Here is a 15,409-nt window from a genome sequence, read left to right as displayed (position 1 = left end):
GGTTATAGAAGGCCACTTGTGTGCGAAAACATCTGAACGCAAAACTTGAATTGGCACTCCATGAGGCGAGGCCTGCTCATCACAAGGGACTAATGTGGTGAGAAAAATACAGGATAAAGACATAATGGATGTGCGCCCGGTATTACTCGGCTTCTGACCGCCCACTGTCACCAAGAGCGCGGCGTGAACGGCGCAAAGCCGCGTCTGCCCGATCCAGAATGGGCTGCACATGGCGGGCCTCACGATCAGTCACGACCGGTATCAGATCTGATGTGGAAATCGGTGCAGCCACGTCTTCGACTGGGCTGGCTGCGGCGGCCGGTGGTAAGCCGGCGGAAGTATGGCGCCCAGGCAATGGGGTGCTATTTAGCACATCTGCGGGCATGGGGGGCCCGTGGGCTAGCAGGGAAGCATCCGCTGGGGGGTGAGATTGACCTCGTACAAGCCGCTCTGAGCGCCGACGGTCGGCCTGCTCCACCTCGTCGCGCAAACCATCGCATGCAACCTGCAAACGCAGCAACGAGTTTTCCAAGGACCGCTCGCGGGGGGATGTGGGCCACTCTGGGGGTTCTGTACTGGCTGTGCGCCGTGTCATGTGACGGCGACGAGGCGTGCTGCTCAAAGGAGTATCCGCATCAGGGGCCTCAATCTCTCCGCGGCTGGGCGTGCCCACTGACCGCGTCATACTGTGCTCTCGTTCGCCAAGAAAGGAGCTAGTTCGTAAAGATTGGGAAAGATCCGCCCGATCGGTAGGAGCAGATGCGGAGCCAGCGTGGCGGGGCTTGAGTGGCGTGGCCCGGTGCGATGCTGCGCGTCGCAAGGGCCGAACAACTGCGGGGCCAAACACTTCAGCCAAGGCGTTGTATCGGTCGAGGTCCGCCAACTGCGCGCGAGGTGTTGCAGTGACAGAATCCATGCTTTGGCCATCCGGATAGTTGGTGAAGGAGCGGGTAAAAGAAGACGACAGTGATGATGCCACTGAAGAGGGTCCAAGTTCGGGATCCTTTTGATTGACAGAGGTGGTGGCCGGGGGGGAGGCCGAGTCGTTGGTCTCTGCCGTGGCGCTGGTAGGAACAGCTGTCCGAGCGCGGGTGCCAGCAAGAGATGGAGAGGCACCAACGGCTGCACTAGCAAGATTGGGTAGACGGCCAACAGCAGTAGACAAGGCCGATGAGGGTGACACGCCCTTGGAGGGCACAAAGCGGGGTTGACGATCCCCATTGGAGAAGAATCGCGACAGCACGCCCGGTTGCCCCGCTGGACTGATATCATAGACGGTGTCATCGCTCGCAAACCGCACTGAGCGCTCCAAATCAGCAACCAGCGAACCCCGTTGCTCGCGCGACGTCTTCAGAATGCTGTGTCGCAGTGGGGACTGCATTGCATCGTCGCTGATCGCGCTTTGCCGGAGAGGCTCAACCTCGACCTCTGATGCAGTCGGACTTGTGGCTTCGAGCTCGCTCAGCGATACCGGTCGGAGTGAGCGCGCACTTGGCTTGTGGGCCTGCTGACTTTGTTCATCGGCCGATGCTCTTGATAGGGTCGTTGCTTCTCTGCGTGAGACGGTGTGGCTCGCACTGATGCTAGTGGCAGGTTGGGTGGCTGCTGTGGCCGTATCATCTACGGGTGGCGTTGGCGGGGATTCGGAGGTGGGTGTCTCGAGCACGGGGCGAAGAGCTTCACGGCGTTCGGCTTGGGTAGCACGCTGCGTGGCCATGGCGGCATGGCCGGCTTGGCGGGCACTGGAGCGTGGGTCAATCGGAAGGGCCGGAAAGGTGGGTGGCCGTAGCCATTCGCTTGGCACGGCTGTAAGATCAGGGAAGCGCAACACGTGCTGTTGGTGTTGTTTGCAAAAGTGATCGTAACGCTGTCGCAGCTCACGAATTTGGTCTTGGACTTCAACGATATCTTGATCAAGGGACACGCGATCTTGAGCATGGGGTGAGTTGCTGAGGCTGGTCAACCGATCGAGCGACTGGCGGGCCAAAAATGCCTCGGAAACGACCTCGTGAAGTTGCTGGAGCAGCTGGCCCAGGTCGAAGCGCAGTGCCATCAAATCGATAGCACCAGTGGCCGTTGTGGGTAAATTCCTTGGGTCGGACTCAGCGGCGATGCTACCTGAGAGTTCATCCCGGGCCCGTTGCGCGGCACTAGTGGGCCGATGGGGCGGTAGCTGACGGTCCTGGGGCGTTAGCTGAAGGTCCTGGCCGATCGTCGTGGGCTTTGTTGCCAAGTGAACGCGGCTATCTTCCTGCTGGTGGCATTGGGAACGCCAATAGTCGATTTCCTCTTGCATGCGTTGCGTGCGTGCGCTGTCGTCTTGCTCGTGGCTTGCCATTTCTTCACGGAGCTGATTGTAGCTGTCTGCCAGGGCATTGTAGTCCTGGACCAAGAGGTCGTTTTCCTGTATGCAGCGTTCGAGCCGATCCTCGGTGGCCGCGAGCTGGTTTTCCAGCTCCCCACGCGCTTGGTGATTGGCTTCGTGGGTTTGGGCTTGGGCTTGCAGCTCACGGCGGCAAGCATTGAGTTCGTTCTCCATGTGTAGCATGTTCTCTATCAAGCAAGAGAGTCAGTGAATGAGCTTGGAAGGCAGCACGAACAAAGGGGAGATGGAAGAGCTGTTGTCAATCATTTGAGATCTATCAAAGCCCAAGGGTCGGCTACGCATATAATGAAGCAAAGCGGATCACCACGCCTGTACCTCGGGCGCGCGTCGCTTCGAGTTGCGCTCGGCGGGTGGCGGCTCGGGCTTGCTCGAGATCATATTCATATTGCGAGCGATTGATGGCATCATCCTCGACATCGCTATCATCAAAGCCGGTCCCATTTCCCTGCACAAGCTTGAGCGTTTCGATGGTGCCCTCGGCTCTATTATGGCGGTGTTGCGACGGATGAGGGAGGCCCGATGTTGAGTGCAAGTTGTGAGATGATCAAAGACCCCCCCCAACTGATGCTGCAACTCACGTGGCATGACGTTTGAGAAGGTCGTCGTAGGCATCTTGGAGCTGGTGGGCGTAGGTAGGCGCGCGCATGGCCGGACGTGGCACTGCATGACCTTGTGCTGTCAAGCGCACGCCGTGCCCATGGCCATAACCATGGCCGTGGCCAAAGCGATGACTTGGTTGCTGAGCTTGCTGCGCAGCCCGTTCAGCTTCTGCCTGCGCTTCGCGCTGTGCCTCCAGCTCCTCCTCGTCCTGCAGCAACGCCTCCAAATCCATTTTTGCCACAGTGCAGCAGAGCCTTGCCACCACCGAGCTGCCCCAATGACCCACACCCGATGCCAACCCTCTTCTTCAGGGGCCAATGAATGGACCTGGTCGTCTTCGCCCGCCGAGACACACACACACACACACTCCGTCTTTCTCTCTCTCTCTCTCTCTCGTGAAAAAATTTCGTCAAAATTTTCAGAGAGAGAGAGAGAGGGAGAGAGAGAGGGAGAGACGGGTGTTGTAGATGACTGTTGTGGTGTTGTAGTTTACTGTTGTGCTCTGTGACCATCAGAATGGCACGCGCGACAGTCGTGACGATGGCGGTGGTGGTGATGGTGGTGGGACTGCCGGGCTGGAGGGCTGGGGCTCGGCCACTGGCGACGTGCAGTAGCGTGTCCACGCGGGCAGACTGTGGTTATGCTGGGATTACGGTTCAGTTGTGTGAGCAGCGCGGCTGCTGCTACGACCCGGCCCGGGCGCCTCTGTCGCCCCTTGGGGCGCACTCTGAGCTCGAGTGGGCCTTTATGGATGCTGCAGAGAAGGATGCCCCCTCGTGCTTCTACCCAGGCGATGCCGTTACCATTCGCAAGGTTCATGTGGTCCAATCAAACCACTTTGATGCTGGTCGGTTCAGCCAACGTTTGCTACTCGTTTATCCGCTGCGTGAGCTTGTGTCGTCATGCTTACTGAGCTCGGCTCCACCCGCCGTCCCCTTCATAGGTTATGCTGATCTGACGGTTAACATTGTGAACGAATACTTTGATACCTACTTTCCTCGTGCTGCACAAGTTGGCGCCGCGCTTGCTCAGTCCAACAGCTCGGCCCAGTTGCGCTGGCTCACCCACAGCTACCTGGTCTGTGCGCCGGTTTCCATTTTTGCTCGTGACAACTTTGCTTAAACCCACCCATCACGCCTCAACCATGCTCTGTCTGCATGCTGACCTTGCGCCTTGCCTGATACGTTGCAGATTTCCCTTTACTTTGATTGTCCGGCCAATGCTGGGCTGCATTGCCCCAGTGAAGCCAACAAGACATTGGTGGAAAACGCCATCCGCGCCGGCTACATTTACTGGCACGCTCTGCCGCACAACCTGGAAACGGCCCTCCTGACCCCTGAGATGCTGACATTTGCCATTCGCATGACCCACGACCTGGACGATCGCTTCAACGTGGTATGGCGGCATTGACCCCGGCTTCCCCTCCCCTCCCCCTGCTCCTCACCAAAATATAAAACGCTGTGGGGCCAGAGGCAGCAGGTCATTCCTGCGCTTCCTCTTCTCATCCCACCTCTGCCCCCGGGGCACCCTTTACAATCAGAGTCACAAGACGGTTTATTCCCAGCGAGATGTCCCAGGCATGACTCGAAGCTTGATCCCTGTCTTCGCGGCTAATGGTCTCAAGGGCGTGAGCGAGGGCAGCAACAGCCGCGTATTCCCCGGTGAGCAATCGGACCTAAGCCTGCCTGTTCCCTCATCTGTCGCGTGTGATATGAGGCTTTAACCTGCGGTTCTCTAATCTGTTTGCGTATTACACCACAGTCAACGTGCCTCCGGCTTTTCTGTGGCGTGATGTGGCCACTGAAACCGAGATCATCGCCCTCTGGCACGCTTACGATTATGGGCAACTACCCTCGGCGGGGGACAGTTCGCCTGCTCGAGACTATGTTGTCGTTCCCGGGCTTGATGAGGTGTGTCTGGACAAGCAATCTGTTTTCCTCTTTTGAACTTCGACTTGGCAACCGCAGAAAGCTGCGCGGACCCGTGGAGATAAAACGATACGTGACTGTGGCATGACAAAGTCTTATGACTGCTGTACCCATCATCGTCTTGACCATCAATAGGCCATCATCTATGCTTGGCGCGGGGACAACGCGGGTCCACCCATGAGTACCCTAGAGGTGGAGAGCAACTGGGCTGAAATTGCTGCCATCTTTCCAGGCGCCGAGGTGCGTTGCATATGTGTGTGTGGTGCTGAGCAACTCAAAGAAGAAAGCGTCAAAAACTGGCGCCGGCCTTGCGCTGCTTTGCTTCTTCAGCTAACGCTTTGCTCTTTTCTTGTTGCTGACATGTAGATTGTATCTTCCACACTCGACGCATACATTGACGTCCTCGACAAGCACCGTGACAATCTGCCTGTCATCACGCAGGACCTGACAGATACTTGGCTTATGGGCGTGCCTTCAGACCCCATCAAGACGGCTGAGATGCGTGCCATTCATCGAGTACAAGGTGAGCTCGTGTTTGCTTTGTTTTTGCTTGCCTTCCTTGACATGGGTAAGTTTGAGAAGAAAGAGCCTCATCTGGCAGGGTCCCGGCTATGCTTGCAGCATTTTGTGAGCGTGCGCAAACGTGTGACTACTCAACCGATGCCAAGCTGTACGACTTTTTGCGTCTGGCCATCAAGAACAGTGAGCACACGTGGGGTCTCCACGTGCAGTCTTATGGGCCGTACCAGGACCACGGATATTCCAACGCCGAATTCCACGCCGACATACTGGCTGGCAATAACTCGTACTACACCACCCTGGCCAGCAGTTGGACCGAGCAGCGTAAATTCGGTTTCGACTTGCCCCTAGCTGCGCTGCAAGGATCCCCGGTCGAGGCAGCGTTCCGCGAGGAGCTGAGGGCCGTGCCTGCGCAGGCGCCCAGCTTGGCGGGATTTTCGCCCGTGGCAAACCTGTCGCTCAGCAAGGTTGGCGGCTGGTTGACCATGCGCTTTAGCGCTGCTAACGGTGCCCTCGTGGCCTTGTTGGACGAGACAACGGGCACGACCTTTGCGGACGATCAACATCAATTGGGCACACTTTTGTACCAAACCTTGACGGACGATGACTTTGCCTCAGAGCTGCGAGATTCGTACCTGCGCGCGGGAACGGGAGGCGAAAATGAATACGGCAAGCCGGGCTGCAATGAAAGCCAAGGTTGTGTCTCGCAAAAGGCTTCTCCCAATCTGCAAAAGATTTTGTATAACGCCGAGCAAAGCGCTGTCATTGTACAGGTGTGTTTGCAAATGTTGCTTTTGTTGCAACTCGTGATTGAAGCCAGCGCAAAGCGGACTCAAAGGAGAGGCGCGCTTGCTGGGGCCTTTCTCTTTTTTTTTTTTCCTCTCTTCTTTTTTTTTTTCAAAAAGTTTTGACGGGGATTCTTGGGCCATTGTTAGACAACTTTTGCCGAGGAGCTGCATACGGCCTTTGGTGCGCCCAGCTCCGCCTGGATCGTGTACAACGCGTCTCGAAATGGCGTACTGACGTCGAGGGTACTGCTTTTCAACAAGACGTCAACCCGTTATCCCGAAGCCCTTTATTTTGGTTTTGATCCCACGGGCAACGATGTGCCGACTGGCAGCGACATCTGGGTCATGGACAAACTTGGTCAGCTGGTGGATGTAACCGATGTGGCCATGGGCGGCGGCCGTGGCCTGCAAGCTGTGCTCTCTGGCGTGACCTATCAGAGTGCCCAAGGTTCGTCCATGTCTCGGGCTCAGCTGGCTATGGCGGACGACGGCTTTCATTTATTCGCCTTGTGTTTGATTTAGAGAGCGTGCGCATGTTCATTGAAACGGTGGATGCGCCCATTGTAAGCTGGGGTGGCGCAACTCCATTTCCTACGCCGTTGGTGGATTCTCCTGACCTGAGCTTGGGCGCCAACTTTCTTCTTTTGGCCAACCCATGGAATACGTATGTCTTTTTTTCGGGGCACCGCTTTCGTGAAGAGGGGGTATCACGAGCGACGCATGCCAGACTTGGAGGAATGGATAAATAAACGGGGTGCAGGGCTGGCGGGCTCACTGCTGTTTGGTGGTTCCATGGCTCACTCTGGTTGACTTTCCGCATCTTGGTAGAAACTATCCCTTTTGGTTCCCATTTGTCAATAGCACTGAGAGCCCCCGGGGCTTGTACTGTGACTTGCAGTTTCGCTTTGCCTTACATCTGCATTAAAGAGCCGACGACATGCACCCTTGTACCGTGCTTGCTGCCAAACCCGTCTCGTCCCTCGTGTTGTACGTTAGTGTTGCTAATTCATACACCCAGATGGGAACAAAAAAAAAAAAAAAGGTTAGACACTGGCTTGAAATCAGATCAGAGCAACCGTCATTGTCCTCTGAAGACCCCCCCACACACACACACACCTGCTTTGACTGCCTTCCATCCAGCCACACCTCCGTCCTTGCCCGCTCTGTCTTCCCCTCTTTCCTTTCTCAATGAACACACACACACACACACACACACACACACACACAAAGAAAATCAAGAGAGAGAGAGAGTGTGTGTGTGTGTGATGTTGTGTGATGTGTCGCACTTTACACCTTCAGGTCAGTGAGTGAGGTGTGGCAAGAAAAAGCATTTGAAGCGCGTGCGTGTGCGTGTGAAGGCGCGTCCCCGTCCTTCTGGGGTCGTGCTGCCTGAAGTGATGATGCGATTTGATAGAGCGTGGATTTGAGACGGTATCTCTGACAGGAGTCAGCAAGGAAGCTGGGTCCAGATGCATGAGACACTGTGCGCAGCTCATTGAAGTTTGGTCATGCAGACGGACGCTTGTTTTTTTTGCAGAAGACAACTTCACGCCATGGCTACCAGCGACGTCAATGAACCCAGCGCTTCGCTGAGGATTGATCACCTGCCCGAGACGGCCACGGAGAGCCAGCTTGCTGAGCTCTTTGGTGCCATCGGTGACTTCAAGAGCATCCACATCATCCGTGACTCCATTTCGAACAAGCCGTTGGGTCACGGTTACGTCAATTTCGAAGATGTTGATTCAGGTGCGCATACCCTTGACATGTGCTTGGCGAGGGTCAGCGACTGAGGCAATACGAAAGAGCTGTCTCGTTATTCCCAACGCCTCTTCCAGCTCGCCCTGGGGTGACTGCTTGTAACTCGCTCAGACTGAATAGCAGGGGGAGACAAGACATAGAAAAGCGATTGCTAGTAGTCCGACACCATGCCAATCGCTTCCCACAGGGGGGGGCACCGCACACCGCATCAAACTCACCTACCATATGCCGTGCTGCCATCCTGCAGCCATTGAAGCGATCAAGGTGCTGGATGGCATGGATCTCACTGGTGGGAACGATGACAAGGGAATCTCCCTCTCCTTCACCCCCTCCCAGCCCGCCTCGTCTGCTGCCAGCTCCGGCACTCTTTTTGTCAAGAACCTGGCCGAAGACGTGGACAATAAGGTTTGGCTCCCTTGCCCTGCCCAGCAAAAAACGACACGTAGTTTGTGCAAGCCCTGCACGCTCATGCCCCTTGTTGCGTGCACACACCAAAGACCATCTTTGATACTTTTGCCAGCATTGGTGCACCATCCTCGGCCAAGGTGATGACGACTGCCGAGGGCAAGAGCCGTGGCTTTGCAATCGTGCACTACGATGACCCGCAGTTGGCGCAGCGTGGTAAGCCTTTTTTGAACTTGTTGCATACTCATGATCCCAGCCTCGCTCTCCCGCCAATGCTTATTAGCTGACACCCCAAACATTCTGTAGCTCTCGACGAACTAGAAGGTGTCGTCGTCAACGGCAAGAACATTCGATTGGAGCGTTATCAAACGGGTGCACAGCTCAAGGAGGAGTCGCGCAAGCGCACCGTGTATCTGGCCGGTCTGCCCCACGAAGTGACAGACAAGCAGCTCATTGATCTACTCTCACCTTTTGGCTCCGTCATCTCCGTCAAGTTGTACCCCAAGGACAAGGATCGCAACCCTGTCGCTTTTGTGACCATGGAAGATGAGCAGGCCGTTCTGCGTGCCGTCGAGAAGCTCAACGGCGGCTCTTTCGAGCGCCAGCGTATCACCGTTGCCCAGCTCCAAGCTCGCAACCCTGCAACCCAATCCAGCGGTCCCACCTCAGCACGCCAAGTCGAAGAGACCAAGGTTTGTGCTTGCTTCTCACTGTCTCTCCCACCTTTTTTTTTTTTTTTTTTTTTTTTTTTTTTTTTTTTTTTTTTTTTTTTTTTCAATCGTCATTGCATGGCCGTGGCCGTAAACGGCAGACGCATGATGCGCGTTTGTTGTCTCGTCTCCATCTGATGGATGGCTTGCTTTGCTTCATTCTCTTTTGAAGGATGCCACGCTGTATGTGCGCAACATCTATGAAGATGTTCAGGACAGCGACCTTTCAGAGGCATTTGGCGTGTTTGGCCCGGTTTCGCGCGTCACAATTCCTCGCTCTGCCAACGGTGACACGCGTGGCTTTGGTATGTTTCAAGCCCTGTTTCAAATGTGAAGGTCTTACTCCTTCATGTTCCTCTGCATCATCTTGCTTGCTGTGTTGAGCTGACGCCCCACTCACATCAACCAACTCGTTGTAACATTAGCCTTTGTGGTATTTGAAAACCCTGAGGACCGTGCGCATGCCTTGGCCGCTGGCAACATGCTCGAGGTGGGCGGTGGCAAGGTGCAGTATTCGGCCTACCGCACAAAGGAGGAGCTTCAGAATATGTCTTCCTTTGGCATGCGTCCCAACGCCGGCGCTCCAGCCGTACGTACTTGCATTCACGCCACCCGGCTCTCAAAGTGTTCTTTCCAGCTCTGTGTCAGATCAGGGTACACACCTCACGCGCACAATGACGCGCACAATGACACACCAATACGCAGCCACAAGGCTTTTACGACCCTAGCTTTGGCATGGCCTCTCCATACTATTATGGCCAGCCCTCTGGCCCCATGCCCGGTATGGAGGGAGCACAGATGCCTGGTGGTACGTGGCTGGAAGCATGCTGGGACCACTGGCCCGATTCCAAAGACATGTGTGGCCCTCGACTAGCTCACCTTCCTCCTCTGCACTGCCTGGCTGATCCGTCGGCCCACCTTAGGCGCCATGTACATGCCACCCCAATACTACATGACCCCGCAAATGTGTACGTCTGATCAAGTGATACTTGAAAGTGGGCTTCGCAAGTGAACCGCTCAACTCTGCATGTCCATTCGCTGTGATCCACATCAATAGACGCGCAGCAAATGTTTTGGACGCAGATGCAGCAGCAACAACAACAACAGCAATTCCAGCACCAGCAGCAGGGCCAGCAACCAGGACAGCAAGGCATGGTGCCTCAAGGCTATCGCTACCCGCCTCAAGCTATGGCGGCCCACATGCTTAACGCACAAATGGCCGACATGACTCTGCATGGCCAACCAGGCCAACCCGCAGTGTCCTCCCCGACAAGTGGGCCCAACTCTCCCATGCACGGTGTACCTGTGCATATGCTGCCCTCGGGGCAGATGCAGCAAGGACATGGCCAACAGCACGGCCAACAGCACGGCCACGGCCATGGCCACCACCGCCAGCATCACCGGCAGGGTCACCACCAGCAAGGAAATCATCATCATCGCCATCATTCGCGGCACCACCAGAACCAAGGGCAACAGCAGCAGCAACAACAGCAGCAGCAGCAGCAGCAGCAGCAAGCTACGGAGCAGGCTGGTTCGAAGAAAGACGGCAAGACAGCGGCTTGAGTGTTTGACGTTGAAGAGCGTGCGCAATTCGAATGCGCACGCCTCCAAAAGCAGTTCAGGCTTGGATTAAGCCACCTTCACTAAGTGGCCCCAGCTCTAAGCATGTGTAGGAAGAGAAGGGGTGAGCGGACAAATGCATAGCACTCTCTGCCTCGCGTATCAAGGACAGGTCAGAGGAATGCAAGGTGTTTTCGCTCTCTGAGTGACTCGCAATCAAACTTTGGGATTGATGACTGCTACTTCAAAGCTCAATTCAAAAAACAAAAACAAAAACCTTCTCTCACAAACAAACAAACACCCTGCTCATGACGCAAACACCATCCCTCTGACTCGATCGATTAATGCGCAAGCATGCCGTGTGCATGCGCCGCCAATTAAAAACATTGGCGTCGTCTCCGGTCTCGATCTGACTTGGTATCACAGCCCACGCCGTGCCGTGTCCCGAAAGATTGAAGTGTTGTGTTTGTGTTGCAGCGCAATCGATTCTCGCGAATAGACAAGCAAGCAAAGGGCAACATGCTGTCAGCTTTAGGCCGACTTTTGACTCAACAGAGCTTTGGCGCCGATGCCACCAAAAACCTCGTCGGGCACAGCCTTCTCCTCAATGTCGACATCTGAGAATGGCGTCATGACACACGCAAGGCCAATCGTGAGCGATACATACATAGCAAAAAGGACCAATCGGGCTTGGCGCTGACAAAGAACTGCAATACATACTATTGGTAGCAGTCTCGGTTGCATTTCCATCTTCTTCTTCGTCGTCGTCGTCGTCGTCGTCAAGGTCGATCTCGTCACGGTTGCCCGCCGGCGCACCACCAGCCTGATGGAGATCAGACCGATGCAAGAATGAGCCTGGTGGCGAACAGAGGGACAGCCCTAGACCAAAATTGCAGCCGGTAGCCTACCTTGACAAAGGCCGTTTGCTGGGGAGCAGCACGGGCAGCTGCTTCCGATTCGGCGGCCGCCATCGCGTTGCCACCATCCCGCAAGGCACGGGCAGCCTCCTCCGCTGCACGAAACACGTTGACGTTGGAAGACGTGTTGCTCTGAGCGGCGACCGAGCGCTTGATGCGCAGCATTTCGCGGTAGGTGTCCTCATTTCCGTGGCGGACCTAAGCGGGCGCGAGTGAAGTGAGATGCATGACGCGATTGCTCACAGGGCAAAATTAACTCATGTAGCCGCCTCAGAATGCTTGGTGCTCAACGGGACAGATCAGTCCATTGACAAGGCAGCCTACCTCAAAGTCTTCCCAAGCGTCCCAAAACTTCTTGGCGGACTTGGGCTCACAGTACTGTGAAGTGTGTGAGTAAATGGCGCGTGCGCGATCCACCTCGCCGAGCTTGGTCTCCAGAGAAGCAAAGTCCATGGCCATGGCTTGCATGTCCTTGTCTAAGACCGCGCCCGACAAACGTAGAGCCCGCACAGGCCACCCAAAAAAATTAGTCAGAAAGCAAACGATGCGCAGTTCTGGATCTTTCGCATCACACGCAGGCAGCGACTGTGAACGGCGCAACAAACCAGACAAAAGAGTGTCTTCAAGCGCGGCAACGAAAAGCTCGCGGGTGTAGACCACGCCAAAAAGGGCCGCAGCACGCTTGATGTACAGCTGCCACATCTCGAAGCGGTCCTCGCTGGGGACCTTTTGTGTAGCTCGCTGATACACGGCCATTGCATGACGGCCCAATCCATATTTCTATCCGATAGGGGTGACAGGCCATCGCCAGGGTTTGGAATCAGCACAAAGCGTTCCGAGCGTGGTGCCTCACAACAGCCGACAACATGGATGGGCGAGGGTCGCCTGAATAACGTACCTCCTCAAAGTCTGCATACATGAGATAGATGACCTTGGCAAATTTGGCAGGAATATTCTCAAGGCATTGCTCAAAAAGTTCACGAGTGCGCTCGAGCTTATCGCCGCCCTGACCAATTTTGAAACGGGATACCAGGGGGGTACGAACAAATTGAGTGAGTCCAAGCAGACAGAGGTATGGTCTGGCGCTGTATATGATGAGGGGGCACGATTGTTGTTGCGTCAAGGCCTGGACAAGGTGGAGTTGACTCACGTAGCGCTTGATGAACTTGGCAAGATAGGTGTTCCAGATTTCAAAAACGATGGGCCACTTGAAGAGGGCTACGCCGCGCTCGTAGGCCGTGAACGCCTCCTCAAAGTATTTGTTTTCTTCCAAAAAGGTTGCAAAGTTGATGATAACCTGTGGTGTGGCCACGCGGAGCTCGAGCATGCGGTTGTACACGGCTTTGGTGCCCTCGAGTGTGCCGATAGACTCCTCAAGGTCGGCATACATTGACCACAGCTTCAAGCTCTTGTGCACACGAGCCTGGACCGAGGGTCGACCAGACTCATCCACCAGCTGCTTCTTGGACGGCATTGCTGTTGCTCGACGAAGGACATTGACAGCACGCTGAAAATTCTTGTGGCGCAGCTCCATCTCGGCATACTGACACCACAGCTCTGCCAAATCGTCGACCTATGCGACGTGGAAAGGAGCCAGTCCCATGCACGTATTCAAGAGTTAGCGCGGCCGAACGAGTTTGCCTGGCCACACAACGCAGTGGATGGACCGTGCGACAGGAGTGACACGTATATCGAGCCAACATACTTTGCGAAAGGGCTCCTGAACACCCCGCTCGTACACCTTGCGCGCCTCCTCAAGCGAAGTGGCCTCGTACAGGCGGGCAAACTCGACCCACAGCGTGTGCACCTTGCCTGCATACAGAGATGCGGTAATTAGTGACGGCGCCGCCCAATCGTGTGCGTATGCACGCCATGTGTTACCATAATGTATGACAATTGCCAATGCAGAACGAACGAACCAGTGGCCTTGCTGGGATCGACCGTCTTGACGGCATCGCGATACGTCAGGATCATTTCGGAGGGCTGACTGGAGAAGAGGGCAACGCGCTTGTGCCACTCGTCCACATTGTGGGGGTTTTGGCGCAGCAGAACACTGCTCAGCAACAGGGGTCGGCGCTCCATGAGCTGTTCGTAGCGCGCCATGCGCCACTCGACCTCCTCGTTACCTAAATGTGGGTGGAACGACAACAAGTTTGCAAGTATTGAGGCAGGAGGGGCAACGGGACGAATGAGCCCCATTTGACGCTGCTTATGTCATCTAAGGCTGTTACGCAAAGGCTCAACGCAACCAGCAGCGGTAAAGAGGACGTACCATCAAGACCCTCTTCGCCCATTTGCTCCATGAGGGCAGTGAGAGACTGCTCCTCGAATTCAGCATAGGCTTCGAAGACCTGACTGAAATCGCGCACGGTCTGCACGGTCTGAATAGCCTCTTCGTAGATGTCCCGGGCCTGACGGCAGACGGAGAGTGCCCCAGGTGAATATTTGTTCAAGGACCAGGGAAAGCAGGCATAACTGGGTAGGGCAGCCGTTGACTAAAAATCAGACATGTGCAAGTTTGTGTTGGTGCGACAAGGCCCACCTTCTCGAAGCTGCCACGGCGGATATGATACGCCGCCAGCGCGCACCACAACTGGCCAATCATGTCTGAGAACTTGCGCAAGCCACCGCGAATGATTGGCTCGACCTGCACAGATCTGGGGGTGAGGTGCAACGACGGCACATGCTGTACTTGGGCAGGTGCAAGCGGCTGCCAAGGGAGGCGGGCTGGCGCAGTGTGGGTGCAGAGAACCAAGATTGTGCGTGCCGTACCTTGATGTTGCGAACACCATCGGGGTGCTCACTGACGAGCTGACAGAGCTCCAGCCAGAGCTGGTGGTGTGATTTACCCTGCTTGCTCACGTATTTCTCCTTGTTGAGCACCTGAGTGGGACGTGTGAAACAAAGGAGAAGTCGCATGTTGTGAGAGCCCCGGCCCAGCCAAGTGGTTCATGCGTCTTTGCGTGTGCATGACACAAAAGGGAAACACGGGCCAGCATGCTTAACACAAGGTAGTCAATCCACTTCAAGTGCCAACGTGTTGGTTTACGCACCTCAATCAAAATGGCAGCAGCCTCTTCGTAGCGCTTGGCGGAGACGAGATAGTCGACAAACTCCTCGGCGTCATTTGGCTCAATCTAGAGAAAGCACAGGCACGAGGAGCCACACCGAAAATGACAATCCGACGTGCCTTTGTCCCTGGTTTATGCTTCAAGACGTTGGAGCACACGGGCGTCTGGCACCAACCATGAGGTAGCGGCGATACACGCGGCACGCAGTCTCGGTGGGAATGTGAGGTTGTCGCACAAACTGCCATATAAAAGCATGGGGCGAAATGGAGGAGTGGTACTGAGAAAGCATCGTGCCGGGGCCAAACGAGCGAATTGGAGGGCGGGTTGAAAGAAGCATGAGCCGGTCGTGAGGGATTGATTGCCAAACCTTGAGGTAGAGGGGCCAGATGCGGTGGTGTTGAGTGATGGGCAAAGCTCGAAGACATTCGTCAAAGGTGCGACGCGTTTCCGTGATGAGGCCCGACTCCATCATGAGTTCGAGGTACTCGATCCAGATGCGCGGCATCTGACAAGTTTACATCCACCAGAAAGTTGCCATCGCCAAAACAGAAAGGAATGAAAAAAAAACGAGCGAGTTGCGTGGAGGGATTCAACACGGCTGAAAGGGGGGCAAAGCAGACGGCGGACTACCTTGTGCATGAAAACCATGGCGCGGCGGAAAGTGTCGTAGGTAGCTCGGCGTGCTGGGTCGGTGGGAGCCACGGTAGCGACCAGGGCCTTACGCTCACGCAGATAGCGCACCCAGAGCTTGAAGCTATTGCAAAGCA

The 15,409-nt window shown here is 55.5% G+C and overlaps 4 protein-coding genes across 4 annotated transcripts in view; 2 read left to right on the top strand and 2 right to left on the bottom strand.

The window, feature by feature from the left end:
• Positions 1-142: 142 nt before the first annotated feature.
• MONBRDRAFT_10999 (uncharacterized protein) lies at positions 143-3,218 on the bottom strand (the record flags this gene model as incomplete). The annotated part of the gene is made up of 3 exons (XM_001748715.1): positions 143-2,553; positions 2,702-2,868; positions 2,965-3,218. 3 exons carry the CDS (start codon positions 3,216-3,218, stop codon positions 143-145), a joined length of 2,832 nt encoding a protein of 943 aa, XP_001748767.1.
• A 308-nt stretch (positions 3,219-3,526) lies between these two features.
• MONBRDRAFT_33848 (uncharacterized protein) lies at positions 3,527-7,247 on the top strand (the record flags this gene model as incomplete). Its single annotated transcript, XM_001748787.1, has 11 exons — positions 3,527-3,833; positions 3,930-4,063; positions 4,178-4,381; positions 4,527-4,647; positions 4,748-4,896; positions 5,050-5,154; positions 5,281-5,437; positions 5,536-6,206; positions 6,369-6,669; positions 6,744-6,885; positions 7,050-7,247. The coding sequence occupies 11 exons, from the start codon at positions 3,527-3,529 to the stop codon at positions 7,144-7,146; spliced, it is 2,388 nt and encodes a 795-aa protein (XP_001748839.1). The 3' UTR covers positions 7,147-7,247.
• A 493-nt stretch (positions 7,248-7,740) lies between these two features.
• Positions 7,741-10,925, top strand: MONBRDRAFT_38453 (uncharacterized protein). Its single transcript, XM_001748786.1, has 7 exons — positions 7,741-7,967; positions 8,227-8,384; positions 8,477-8,600; positions 8,691-9,076; positions 9,267-9,399; positions 9,520-9,683; positions 10,341-10,925. Exons 1-7 carry the CDS (start codon positions 7,775-7,777, stop codon positions 10,725-10,727), a joined length of 1,545 nt encoding a protein of 514 aa, XP_001748838.1. The 5' UTR covers positions 7,741-7,774; the 3' UTR covers positions 10,728-10,925.
• A 260-nt stretch (positions 10,926-11,185) lies between these two features.
• Positions 11,186-15,409, bottom strand: part of MONBRDRAFT_28344 (uncharacterized protein) — a gene marked incomplete at both ends in the record, with an annotated part of 5,150 nt that continues 926 nt past the window's right edge. Inside the window, 15 exons of the mRNA XM_001748714.1 lie at positions 11,186-11,271; positions 11,375-11,477; positions 11,563-11,769; positions 11,896-12,047; positions 12,177-12,351; positions 12,470-13,144; positions 13,277-13,383; positions 13,491-13,697; positions 13,844-13,982; positions 14,114-14,218; positions 14,344-14,454; positions 14,625-14,708; positions 14,818-14,880; positions 15,010-15,147; positions 15,273-15,396. Coding sequence (XP_001748766.1) covers positions 11,186-11,271; positions 11,375-11,477; positions 11,563-11,769; positions 11,896-12,047; positions 12,177-12,351; positions 12,470-13,144; positions 13,277-13,383; positions 13,491-13,697; positions 13,844-13,982; positions 14,114-14,218; positions 14,344-14,454; positions 14,625-14,708; positions 14,818-14,880; positions 15,010-15,147; positions 15,273-15,396 — 2,476 coding nt within the window. The remainder of the gene's footprint in view (positions 11,272-11,374; positions 11,478-11,562; positions 11,770-11,895; positions 12,048-12,176; positions 12,352-12,469; positions 13,145-13,276; positions 13,384-13,490; positions 13,698-13,843; positions 13,983-14,113; positions 14,219-14,343; positions 14,455-14,624; positions 14,709-14,817; positions 14,881-15,009; positions 15,148-15,272; positions 15,397-15,409) is intronic.

The sequence above is a fragment of the Monosiga brevicollis genome, genomic scaffold (genome assembly GCF_000002865.3).
Source record: "Monosiga brevicollis MX1 MONBRscaffold_25 genomic scaffold, whole genome shotgun sequence".
NCBI lineage: Eukaryota > Choanoflagellata > Craspedida > Salpingoecidae > Monosiga > Monosiga brevicollis.
The sequence above is the reverse complement of the archived record's forward strand: the minus strand, read 5'-3'. Positions and strand labels throughout refer to the sequence as shown.